The 13,111-nt window shown below is 38.5% G+C and overlaps 1 protein-coding gene across 3 annotated transcripts in view; it reads left to right on the forward strand.

Annotated features, from left to right (window-relative positions):
- Positions 1 to 13,111, forward strand: part of vezf1b (vascular endothelial zinc finger 1b) — a 39,700-nt gene that overhangs the window by 23,299 nt on the left and 3,290 nt on the right. For all 3 annotated transcript variants that reach the window (XM_005749370.1, XM_005749371.1, XM_005749372.1), the window contains exons 3-4: positions 4,780 to 4,849; positions 5,268 to 5,436. In XM_005749370.1, the coding sequence (XP_005749427.1) occupies positions 4,780 to 4,849; positions 5,268 to 5,436 (239 nt within the window). The remainder of the gene's footprint in view (positions 1 to 4,779; positions 4,850 to 5,267; positions 5,437 to 13,111) is intronic.

Here is a 13,111-nt window from a genome sequence, read left to right on the forward strand (position 1 = left end):
GTGCATGCGTGCGCGCATGCATGAAGAACTTCGTCTTCAGCCAAGCATCGCCTCACTCAAAAGGCGATGGAAAAAGGTGCTTCAACTTACAAAAATTTTGACTTACGAAAGACCCTCTGGAACGAATTAATTTCGTAAGTCGGGGTTCCACTGTATATGGCTCTTCAAGTACAACCCTTATGACCAACATTAAAGTACAGTAGTATAGGCCTACTTAACACCACATACAGTTTACACAGACAATTTTATTTCTTATATGAATGTTATTTATTTTAACTGTCATAAACAGGATGTGACAAGTGATAATAATAACTACTGTACTGCACTACAGGTGGGATATCCAATCTTTAAATGATGACCTGATGTAACCTGCTTCTGCACCCAAGCTACTCTACACTGAATAAAACTGTGTTTTTAACATGTTTTAATGCTTTATATTTTGTTGTATCTAATCTGAACAAGCCCCCCAAAAAAAAGTCATTGATCATTGTCGGCCTCTCAGTTTTTATCATCATTATTCATTTTAAAGCTCAGTTTTTAAAACCTTACAATGTAACTACAGCCCAGCCCATGCAGCAGTATTGTTCTCCTCACTGAAGTTTGGTCCGTTTACAGCATGCTGCCATGCAATTACATTTGTCCCTAACCATCAGAAATCTTTATCGTGTGGGGAAAAAAGTTAGCGTTCATCCTCCAACTTCACTGTTTATATTTTTTATGTTAAGCATAGCTGTGTAGCACATCATTATATACCAGTTAGCCCAACTTTAGTAACCCTACAAACGCCAATGCTCTCTCTCAGGCCTCGGTGATGGTACTGCTCTCGAGCTTATGGAGAGGATGCTGTCCTTGTTAGGAACTGATGACACTGGAAAAAACTTTTTCTTTCACTCTATCCAAGGTCACCATGTCTATAATGGCTTCACCTCTTTGCTCTGCGCTGTGTGCAGACCGACTCCACATGAAACAATAACAACATCATCATTAGCTGTTGTGTTATCAGTCTTTTCTTTGAAATACTGGGGCTGCGTGGGCTTAATGTTGTCATGCTTTTTATTCACATGCCTGCTCCTAAATATTTTTTTTTATTGCAGGTATATTTTTAGTTGCAAATGTGGGTGAAACACTTGGAATTTACTTGGTAACAACTGAGTGCTACTGAGCCATGTTATAAATGAAGCATGAAAGCAAAACATTTGTGTCGAGGACTTTTTATAATAGTTATTCTAATTCAATGAATTGTTTCAGCCCTAATCTCAGCCTTGCAAGATGTTGTCACAAAACATCAAAGGCTTTGTTTGTTTGTTTAACCTACTAGTTAAAGTGAGCTTAAAAATAAATGTGGTTTAATTAGTTTAATTGTGGTTTAAAAACGAAAACTGACCAAAACTAGAGTGAGGACTTCATAAGCTCAGCTCTGAGGTTCTCTGACGCTGCTGTCAAAAGTTATAAATGGCCTGTAACACTACCAGTAACTATGGAAGGCCAGGGCTGCCATAATGAATTAATTAAATACGCCATTAAATAATTCATTAAATGTAGCAATAATTATTTGCAATCGGAAATAATTAATTACATAAATATTTACGACGCATGTAATTATTGACATATTTAATTAATTATTGACACATTTAATTAAATTATTAACACATTTAAATAATTATTGACAGGTTTAATTAATTAATTATTTATTTATTTAATTCATTTTGGCACTTTTGTCCCCTTCATCTCTCTCCTTGAAATAATTTTATCTGTCAGCCTCACCCATCAAACGAAGTGGGCGGGGTTAACGCTGCCCAAGCAGCTTCTCTAACATTTTATTGGTTGCAAAGTAAGTCAAGACTGGTCAATCCTAGATAATCGATTGCTTGTGTGGACTTGGGGCAGCCAGGTATCCTAGAATGCATTTTAAATCACAGGCAGCAATGGTGGTGGTGTAAAGTTTTAAAATACCCCATTTTTCTGTCACCAACTACACTTTTAACAGTGTTTTAGCCGCTAATGTCGCGGCGTAATCTTCACATGTCTGGTCAGATTGTCGACATAGAACATGTTTGCAAAAGTGCTCAGATGTTTTCAGCTCTGCTAACAGTCAGCTGACAGAGTGCACCGAGCTCACAGCCCCGGTTGTACCAGCTTAACTGTTTTTGTTTTGTTTTTTTTAGTTTGTTTGTTAGTTGTTGATTGATATAGAGAGAGAGAGAGGGAGAGAGAGAGAGAGAGATAAAATTATTATTATTTATTTATTTATTTTTTTCTCCTTCCCCGGTCATGTTATGTTTAACTGTCAAAGGCTTGTTACAAACTATGAAACACATGGTGCAGACTTCTGGATGTTAGAAGAAAACTAATACTGCTCATGAATGAGACTAAAGGCAGGAAGGTGTCCTTTAAATTTGTTAATAGGACCTCCCTATTTATATCATAGTTTATGATATAGCACGTGTATTTCAGTTATAGCCTACTTATTTCAGTGTAGTGGTGAACAGTTACACAGCTCACGTGGGCGTTATCTGTAATACTCCTTAACTATAATTTATCCAAGTTAACTTCAGTTGACCATTCAGACAGTTCTTTTGCAATGAAAAACATAAACACCCATGCTGCCGGTAGGTTTCCGCTGTGCCAGCTGTTTACATTACAGCTGCTTATGCAGTAACCATGGTAACAACGGACTCTGAGCGGCTGGATCGACACAGGCCAGACAACAATTTTACATATATGATCTTAAAACAGGACACAGCCATTATCTGTCCTGGCCTCATATCAAATGTGAACGCAGACTGTCTATGTTTGACGTTTGCTTTATATCTAATCTTCCTCTCAAACATTTAAACAGGAGCGAGTCTGCAGCTGAGGGAATACAAACTCAAATTATCGGAACAGGTTTGCTCGTTTCTTGCGTGTATTCATTTGGTGATTTATTAAATGTGTAACTGTTATTCTAATCTGCTGCTGAGTCTCTTACGCTGATGAAAATGCAGAAAACACAGATCACAAACACCTGTTCAACTAATCACTTTTATTCCACTTTGATCTGTGACAAACTGACGGTTCATCTCTGTTAGTGTTGCGTTAGACTGCTATATTTTCTTGTTCTTTATGCTGTAGATTTTCACGTCTCTGGAATAGTTGGCATTAATAAGGATGATTTTCTGTTAAATCATATTAATATGACCCGTGACATATTCGTAGATGACAGTTAGATTAGTCAGCCGGGAAACTGGGCTAACTCGGAGAGCTGAAGATATCATGGATATGCTGACCTCGCTCCGTGGTGTACAGGGCCGTTTACCCTCATGATTAATATTCACAATAAAAATATTAGCCGAACATCATGAAGTCTGTATGCGTTTCATAGTGTTGAACAACGTTTGTATAGTTAAAGCCAGCAGTTACTACATGACAGAAACGCCAATGTTATCTCTTTTATGCATTTATACGCAGGTCACGCTGATTACTGAACAAAAACCCAAAGATCAGCTGTTAATTGAATTCATTTGCTCTCTCTCCTCCTTAAACATGTTTTTAATGTTATTTATAATTCAGAATTGGCGACTGAAACACGTAGGACACATAAGAACATCAGGAAATAAAAACCCGATGAATATAACCTCAGTAAAAGAAGTCAGTGTCAGCGGGGGTTATTATAGCTGTGTACCGGGGTCTGCGCTTTGTCGGTGGTAATAACAGCTCGATTGCTTGCGAGGCAAGGGGGTCTGTCCCACGCTTTGCCGTGAGACTGGGCAGACATCTCCGAAATCATCGAAGCACTTTTGCGTAGAGGCTCTATCTTGACAAACCAACCAGACATATGAAGATTAAACCACTACATTCTCGGCTAAAAGAAAAAAATATTAAAACAGTATTTGGTGACACACAAACAGGGTTTTTCAAAGTTCAGTTCTGTTAGTTTCCACATGCCGGTTGTTGTGTGGTAAAAACAATGGCCACCAGGCCAAAGCAATGGTTTTGACTCGATCAGTGTTAACCCCGCCCCCTGAGTTTGATGGGTGAGGCTGACAGATAAAATTATTTCATGGTGAGACCTGAAGGAGTCAACTGTGCCAAAATGAATTAATTAAATACACCATTAAATAATTAATTAAATGTGAAATAAATAATTAATTAAATGTGTAATTAAGTAATTAATTAATTACATGTGTCGTAAATATTTATGTAATTATTGACACATTTAATTAAATATTGCCACATTTAACTCATTCACTGCCATTGACGTCTATAGCCGTCAATGGCAGTGAATGAGTCAATGGGTTTAACTCATTCACTGCCAATGGCTGGCAGTGAATGAGTTAATAATTTCTTTCACATTTTAATTAATTATTGCCACATTTAATTATTTAATGGTGTATTTAATTAATTCATTATGGCAGTCCAGGTGTTCCATAAGTATCTACCTATTTATGCAGTGTAGCATTTCTCAATCCTAAAATACATAATATTTCATTGTGAGTATTTTACTGATTTTAATTAAATGATAAAACTTCTCAATAAAATTAGGTGATTCGTCCCAGATAGATATTAAGTTTGTGTTACCTTCTTCATAGAAAACCATGCATCTATATTTCTGGCCTCCTGACAAGCAAAATGATGTTTGGAATTGTTTTTGTGATCGGTTTTGTGTTATTTGGGTTTTATGTAAAGGGAAATCTAATAGTATAAGGGATTCTTGGGTTAAAACTTAGCCTGGATTTTTCAGTTACTGTAACTACCACATTACCCAGCCTTAAATTGGTATGTATATATCTCACCTTTCAGACCTGATCATCTAAGCTGTCATGTCAAGCACGTCCATTCCTCAGAGAGGCCATTTAAGTGCCAAGTAACGGTAAGAGTTGTGACTGGGTCTCTTGCTTTCATGTTTATTTTAAGTTTACATTGTGTGTCTTCATCACAGGCCAATAAAGGGCAGTTTTGTTTAGAGATTAGCTGCCACTCAGAAACTGTTAATTTCCATTTGTATCATATCTTATGGTTACTTTGTATATTATAATATCTGAGTTCTCTGTGCTTCAAATATGCATTTTCTGAAATGTAGTGGTTGGTAGTCCATGGTTTTTGGCAAAACACATTTGTGATCAGTCATGCTGCTCATGAAAGTAACATGAACAATCTTGAGGTTGATCACAGAAAATGGCAACCAATGCAGCACAAGCTGCACTAGTTATCTAGAGTGTCCTTTTTGCAAAGTGTTTTGTTAATGAAGTGAAACTACAATACAAGTTGAAATTTCTCATTTTTCTCAGGCTTGTACGTCTGCTTTTGCTACCAAAGACCGCCTGCGATCTCACATGATCAGACATGAAGGCAAAGTGACCTGCAACATCTGTGGCAAAATGCTAAGTGCTGCCTACATCACAAGTCACCTCAAGACCCATGGGCAAGCTAGCTTCAACAGCCCATGTAACAATAAAGGTAGGTGCATATCTCCTTCCCTTATTTGCTCACTTTTGCATTTGCAATAATATTGCTGCGGTAATGATTACAGATGTGGAGCATTTAGACGGACAACGTGGCTCCAATTCCTCTCAAAATGAAGTCAAAATTACCTTTTTGTGGGGGCTGCCATATTGCACTTTTGGAGCCCAAGTATGAACAGTAGTGACTTGAAGTGGAGTTGCTGCATCACACTCCCACCCACACACCCGCTGGACGAAACCGCGAACAAACCCGCCTACACTTTTTATATAGCCCAGCTGCTCCAATTTTGAGGATATCTGCTGATGGGTTTACCACGACTGATGGTTCGTTAAATGAAGGTGAATACAACCATGTTGCTATAATTTAAAAAGACACAGCTTAACATCTTATAGTTCTACAACATCTGGCATCACTCTGTAGCCCCTATTGTTAATGTGTTAGCTAGATTAGCCTTTAGTGTATGCACTGTGTTAGAGGCTTGTTGCTAGCTAATTAGTGATGCTACACGCCTATGTTACTTTCATAGACTTGGTTTGAATGATACAGCACTACTTAGATTTTTAAATATTGTCCTTTGAGATTTTAACGTAAGCCTGAGGATGATATAAAAATGAAGATTTAAGCAGTTTTAGATCCATAGCACTCACAGAGCACTCTGCAGTCTGGTAACATGGAAACTTTAAAATAAAATATTAGATTTAAAAACACAGCAGTGGAAGGTTAATAGAAGTGTAATTTGTTCTTTTCATTTAATACCAGGATCCAGAGTTCACCTTATTACTCACAGACACATTTCACCAGGGGAAAATGAGTGAAGGATACCATCAGGACCAAGCTAGGTGTTGTGGAGCCAGAGGTTTCCAGAAACTTTCTCCCTTTCTTTCATCACTGCTGTCCTATGCCAGATTTTCGGTTGTCCCACTGAGAGAGACATTATTTCAGAAACATCAGGAGGAATGAAGCAGGACTCATTATCTTCACTATCAGCTCCCTCAGAGGGATATCTTCTTCAGATCTCAATCGTAGACCCATCACAGAACATCTTTAAACCCAGCACTTCATAAACAATGTGATGGCGACTTTTGCCTTGTGTAATGTTAGCAGTAGTGCACATCATCCTCAGATAAAGCACAGAGGACCTGGACTTTGACATAACAATGTTGTATTCAGTCCAGTAGAAACATATTAAAATTTAAAATACACATTATTGTCTCTTGTTACTCTTGTATGAATGGCTCTTAATTAATTTATGATAAATAACACACTATTAGCAAAACACAGTGTGAAAGTTTTTAGTTCAATATACAAGTAAAGACCTTTGACGTTCCAAATCATGTCCTTTTCATGCAGCTGACTACAGTCAGTGTTAAAAGCAGAGGCTGTGCAGATCTGAGATCAGCAGGTTTCTGCTGAGTTACTGCTTATGCTCCTGTATAGTGAGACCAGTCACCTGGATGTTAGACTTTTATCAATAAAACGGCTGCAGCCTTCACTGACAGCATCTCATGTGGTACTTTTTAGTCTTAGTACTGTTTTCATCAGTTAATTTTGGAGTTACTACAAAGAGTGAATATATAGGATCATTTGTCTGTTGCCACTTGGGGGTGCTGAGGTCGGAATCTCAGGGCAGCATCTGTAATCACAGAGAAAAGAATCATTGCAAACAATGAAATGTTTATTTCATTTCAAACCCATCCAACCCACCCTCTGTTTGGATAGTTAAATTTGTGATTGACATGACATTGGCCAATCAGATGAAAGGAAGGAAAAACAGGGTCAAAATTCGTATTTGTAACTTGAAACTTGAGTGCAGAGTTTCACAAGTATTTTTGGGCTAAGTCCACACACAAATCTTTTTTACACGCACACAAATTCTTTTTACACATACAAATCCTAATTTACAAGTACAAAACTGATTTACAAGTACTAAATATTTATGACCACAATTTGAGCCCATAGAGTTTGAAATCCTTTTTGTAACCATGTCTCTTACAGGTGCCATTTGTGGTCCTTATACACACACAGTACGGTAATATTACGTTGAAGCAGAGTACGTATTACTCCGCGAGGCTCCTCAGTAGCCGTAATGCTCCGACAATCCATCAAGCAGTGCAGCTTCGTAGCTTACCAAAGTCGTACCAAAACATTTTTTGAAAGGTTTCTGAGCGCTGTGTACCACAAAATCGGTTCGCGGTCAGTAAGCACAACCAGAATTCATACATATGGCACACTGTCGGTCTTTGAGAAAATGAAAGGATTTTAGGCGTCAACGCGTTAGCACAGCTCGTTGATGCTGTCCAGCCCTACGCACAGGGTCATCTACGGTAACTCGTTAACGGAGATTTGCCCCGTTAATGCAGCTACGGCGTTAACGTCACGCTGACAGCACTAAAACGGTAATCTCCAAATCTTTTCTTTTTACCGACCAGCTCCTCTTTGATAGCTGCTGTGTCCATCTTGTCGTTGCCTGCAGGTGAAGCGATGGGGGAGTGGGAGTTGTGTTCAGTGAAGGAGAGAGCCGAGGCAGATTAACGTTGCGTAGAGACAAAAGTGGGCGAAAGAGAGGCAAACTTGCGGTTCCACAAGTATAATTATAACGTAACATAGACTATATCATACAAACGATATTGTCACATCTCATATCTCGTATAAAAATATATCGATATATTTAAAAACTTGATATATCGCCCACGGTGGTTAGCACTGTTGCCGCACAGCAAGAAGGTCCTGAGTTCAATTCCACCATCAGGCCGGGGTCTTTCTGTGTGGAGTTTGCATGTTCTCCCCGTGTTTGCGTGGGTTCTCTCCGGGTACTCCGGCTTCCTCCCACCGTCCAAAGATATGCAGCTTGTGGGGATAGGTTAATTGATTAATCCAAATTGTCACTAGGTGTGAATGTGAGTGTGAATGGTTGTCTGTCCCTGTGTGTTAGCCCTGCGACAGACTGGCGACCTGTCCAGGGTGTACCCCGCCTTTCGCCCTATGACAGCTGGGATAGGCTCCAGCGACCCTGAAAAAAGGATAAGCGGAAGCGAATGGATGGATGGATGGATATATCGCCCAGTCCTAATATCACAGTATAATTTGAAGCAAGTGCGGTAATGATATATTTTTCAATTCAATTCAATTTTATTTATATAGCGCCAAATCACAACAAAAGTCACCTCAAGGTGCTTCATAGATACAGAGAAAAACCCAACAATCATATGACCCCCTATGAGCACTTTGGTGACAGTGGGAAGGAAAAACTCCCTTTTAACAGGAAGAAACCTCCGGCAGAACCAGGCTCAGGGAGAGGCGGGGCCATCTGCTGCGACCGGTTGGGGTGAGAGAAGGAAGACAGGATAGAAAACATGCTGTGGAAGAGAGACAGAGGTTAATAACAGATATGATTCAATGCAGAGAGGTCTGTTAATACATAGTGAGTGAGAAAGGTGACTGGAAAGGAAAAACTCAATGCATCATGGGAATCCCCCGGCAGCCTACGTCTATTGCAGCATAACTAAGGGAGGATTCAGGGTCACCTGGTCCAGCCCTAACTATATGCTTTAGCAAAAAGGAAAGTTTTAAGCCTAATCTTAAAAGTAGAGATAGTGTCTGTCTCCCGAATCCAAACTGGAAGCTGTCCAAACTGGAAGCGATATATTCTTTTCTTCTGTAGAACGTATTTTACACACTATAAGGCACACTTAAAATCCTTTAATTTTTTCAAAAATCGACAATGTGCGCAGAAATCTGTCTTTAGTACGACTTTGGTAAGCTATGAAGCCGCACCGCTTGATGGATTGTCGGAGCATTACAGCTGCCGTAGTCAGGAGCCTTGCGGAGGAATCTGGGTCCTAAACTCCGTCTCCTTCAGGTCCCAAAGTCAAACGAACACCACGGCATTACTGAGAGTTAACAACTGTCTAAATTCTTTCATCTTTAATAAAATGATCAGCGTTGCTGCTTTACCAGGTGTAACAATTAAGTTTAACATCCAGGCATCCATGAAGACAGAATTTATTAAATTCAACGCAGTTAGAATTTAGCAGGAAGTTAGCTCGCTAGTTTCCACCTAAACATGATATAGCATGTTCTGACTGAGAGATTTCCGAAAAAATTAAACATACAGCTCTGCTATCACTTCCAACATGAAGTGGAATGAAGACAGAAAACTAAACAGCAGTGACGTTTGTAGGGTTACTGAAGTTTGACTAGCTGGTATGCAGTGATGTCCTATGTGATCGCTAGCAAAACAGCTATGTTCGCATAACATTAGCACAGTGAAGCTGAAGGATGAACGCAAACTTCTTTCTACTCGATAAAAGTTAACGTGAGGGTTTCTGGTGGTTAGGGACAAATGCAATTGCATGGCAGGATGCTATAAACGGACCAAAATTCAGTCAGAGAACAACTGAGATAATCCATCCACAATACGAGGTTAGTCATTAATATACTGCAACAACATGGGAATAGAGCAGCTGCGAGAGAATTCAGCATTAATGAATCAATGGTATGGAAGTGGAGGAAGCACCGTTTTTGGCTTTCCCCATATTCCAAAAGTGCTTTGACTCTTTGCTATGACTGTCACCCGGCATAATTTGCAGATGATGTTGTTTGCAGCCGCTGCAATGCTTTCGACCAAAACAGGCGCAACTTGATGACACCATCAACATGCGCTATCGCGATAGAGCGGTATAGTCAAAATCTCTACCGTTGGCCAAATTTATATAATTTCTACCGTATACCGTTTATACCGCCCACCCTTAGTAGCCTGTGACAAAAACACATAATTTGTTCCCAGTTCTCCAGTTGAATCTTTGAAAAAAATGCCAAACATAGCAGTTTGACAGCTAGAAGATACTATTTTTCTTCTTCTTTTTTAAAATTTTTTTAATGAATACACTTTACACAATTAAAAATGCATCATTATAAGATTATTACCTAACACGAGACCTGAAAGATGCATCTGGCTCTTCAGCTGATCATTCCATCTATCCATCTATTATTCACTAAAGCTTCATCAGAAATGGTCTAATTTGAAGGGTAACTTTCAAAAAACTATTCTTAAGAAAGGGGAAACGGGAAAGGTGGAGGTATGCTAAATTACACAAGAACTGGACTAATAATTAGTGACATCAGGTCTTATGAAGTCATACACAATTTCAGATTTTTGGTTTAATTTGTCAGCAGTATGTAGAGTGGAGGTCAGGAGTGATAGTCTAATGCAATCTTTACCACAAGGTGGAGGCACTGTTGTGGTTTGCAGCTCCATTTCAGCCATTGGTATTGGGGATCTTATCAAAATGAAGAGAATTATAAATGTTGAAAAGTACTGAGAGATTTCGATCCACCGTGCATTACCATCTAAAAACGTATTTGATTGGAAATGGCTTCTCTCATTCTTCAACAATGATGCCAGAATAGACTGCCAGTCCTTTTGGCATCATTGCTTAAGCATACTTCAATTGAAAAACAGACACAGTTATGGATTGACCTCCCCAGAGCCTGGACCTCAACTTTAATTTGACTGTGGTATCATCTTGACAGAGAAAAGAACAAAAGGCAGCCAACGGCCAACAATATTCCTGAAGACTACTTAAAGAAATTTAAAGAAAGCTTGCCTAAGAGAGTTCAGGCTGTGTTAAACTGTAAAGGTAGCAATATTGACTTTCAAGCATGTTAAAATTGTAAAAACTCAATTTTCCCCTTATATACTGTATTTCCATTTATTTTCTTGCATTTAAAAAATGACTACACCCATTTCCAGTTTTCCTGGAAAGTCATAAAGAAATGAAAGCTGGCTCAAGACATTTGCACTGTACTGTATACTTGAAATAGTCTTTAATGATTTTTTTTGTTTTCTTGTGAGATAATGGACTCCACAGAACTGTACACTATCATGTTTTAATTATATTTTCTTACTGTGGTTGTGCAGGTTTAAGTGCTGGTGGAATTTGAGATCACCTTTTTTTTTTTTGTTTTTTTGTTTACATGTTTCTTATAAGTAATCCCTAACTACTAAACTGCACACATCACATGAAAGGGCAAATGTTAGAAGTTGGACGGTTTAGGTGATGTCTACAAAGCGTGTGGATTATAGAGAAAAGCTTTCAGAGGAAAACCTGGTCTTATTAGGGGAAATAGCATATCTCTAACCTTAGATGGTAGGTTTCATTTCTAGATATTTATAGTATTTATTAAAGCTTCCAAAATGTGACCACCCAGATTTCCAAAATCCTATCCCAAAGACTGTCTGCTCGTAGACCAACGAAGTGTCTCAAAGAAACCTGCTTCCAGGAGAAAAAAATGTTGGTGTAAATGTATCAACACCAATTGAGAAATGTTACATAATGGGAAAGTTTTTAGGATAAAAATTTGACCTTGTATTTTCACATTTTTACTTTTAAGATGTTTTCACTTGTGTTTTAAATTTACAGTTACCTAAAAGTAAAAAGAAAAAAAAAAAATTTGTGGTAAACATGTTGCAAAACCCGCTGAACGAGCAGTTTATTACAAAGCAGAGGACCAAGATGTCTCATTCTCAGCTGTCCTGTGTCCACCACATGGATTTGTAACCACAAAGCACCTGTGATTCATGAGCAAATCACTGCAGACACAAAATCCCTCATTCTTTCAACCAGCAAAAATGAAGTTGAAAGAGAATTTTGTATATCTGCAACTGCTAACGAGTTATCCAGCATAAATGCAGTGACCAGTATGCTTCTGTGACATTAGTATTTGCTCAGATATTTGACAAGCGTTCAGTCCACATGCCAGCAGTGTCTTCTCACTTAGTTTCTAACAGCATTGTCACTTAAAGAGGACTGTTAGTTAATTCAATTTTATTTATATAGGGCCAAATCAGCCTCAAGCGCTTTATATTGTAAGGTAAAGACGCTTAATGGACCCAGCAATTAAATTACCTCTTTGAGTGAACATTTGTCAACAGTGGGAAGGAAAGGGCAGAAACCAGTTGGGTGTGATGGAAGGAAAACAACATAAAGACACACTGTGGAAGAGAGACAGATATTATTGATAACTACTGATTTAATGCAGAATGCTGAATGAAAAAGGTGAGTGAAGAAGAAATGGTACTGGTCTCCAGCACCATTGGCTTATTGCAGCATAACTAAGGGAGGATTTAGGGTCTCCTGATCTAGACCTAATTATATGCTTTAGCAAAAAGGAAAGTTTTAAGCCAAATCTTAAAAGTAGAGACTGTGTCTGTCTCCCAAATCCAAAATAAACTGGTTCCACAGAAGAGGAGCCTGAAAGGTGAAGGCTCTGACTTCCATTGAACTTTTAAATACTTTCTGATCCATTTAGAAACTGTGGCTGTTACCATGTTGTACAGTCAAAACAAGGGCATGTCTCAAATAATGGTTTTTGTAAATAATGAGTCTATATATATATATTAATAACATGTTTTTCACTTCATACTGTCCAGTAATGGTGGAACATGGTTTGATTTCCAGAGACGGGATATAAAAAGGGCAAGAAAGGTATGGCGTTATTTTTGTGCCACTATTCTGAGTGCACATAAAAAAATTTTTGAGCGCACGTAAAAAAGGTTTGCAGGTGCAAGTGTTGCATTTTGAGGAGAAATTTATTTTGAGTGAAGAAAAGCTGAATTTGAGTGAACAAAATTCATTGCTGCGTGCAAAAAATGTATTTCAGTGTTTGC

The sequence above is a fragment of the Pundamilia nyererei genome, unplaced genomic scaffold (genome assembly GCF_000239375.1).
Source record: "Pundamilia nyererei isolate P.nyererei 1_Seehausen unplaced genomic scaffold, PunNye1.0 scaffold00243, whole genome shotgun sequence".
Classification (NCBI taxonomy): domain Eukaryota; kingdom Metazoa; phylum Chordata; class Actinopteri; order Cichliformes; family Cichlidae; genus Pundamilia; species Pundamilia nyererei.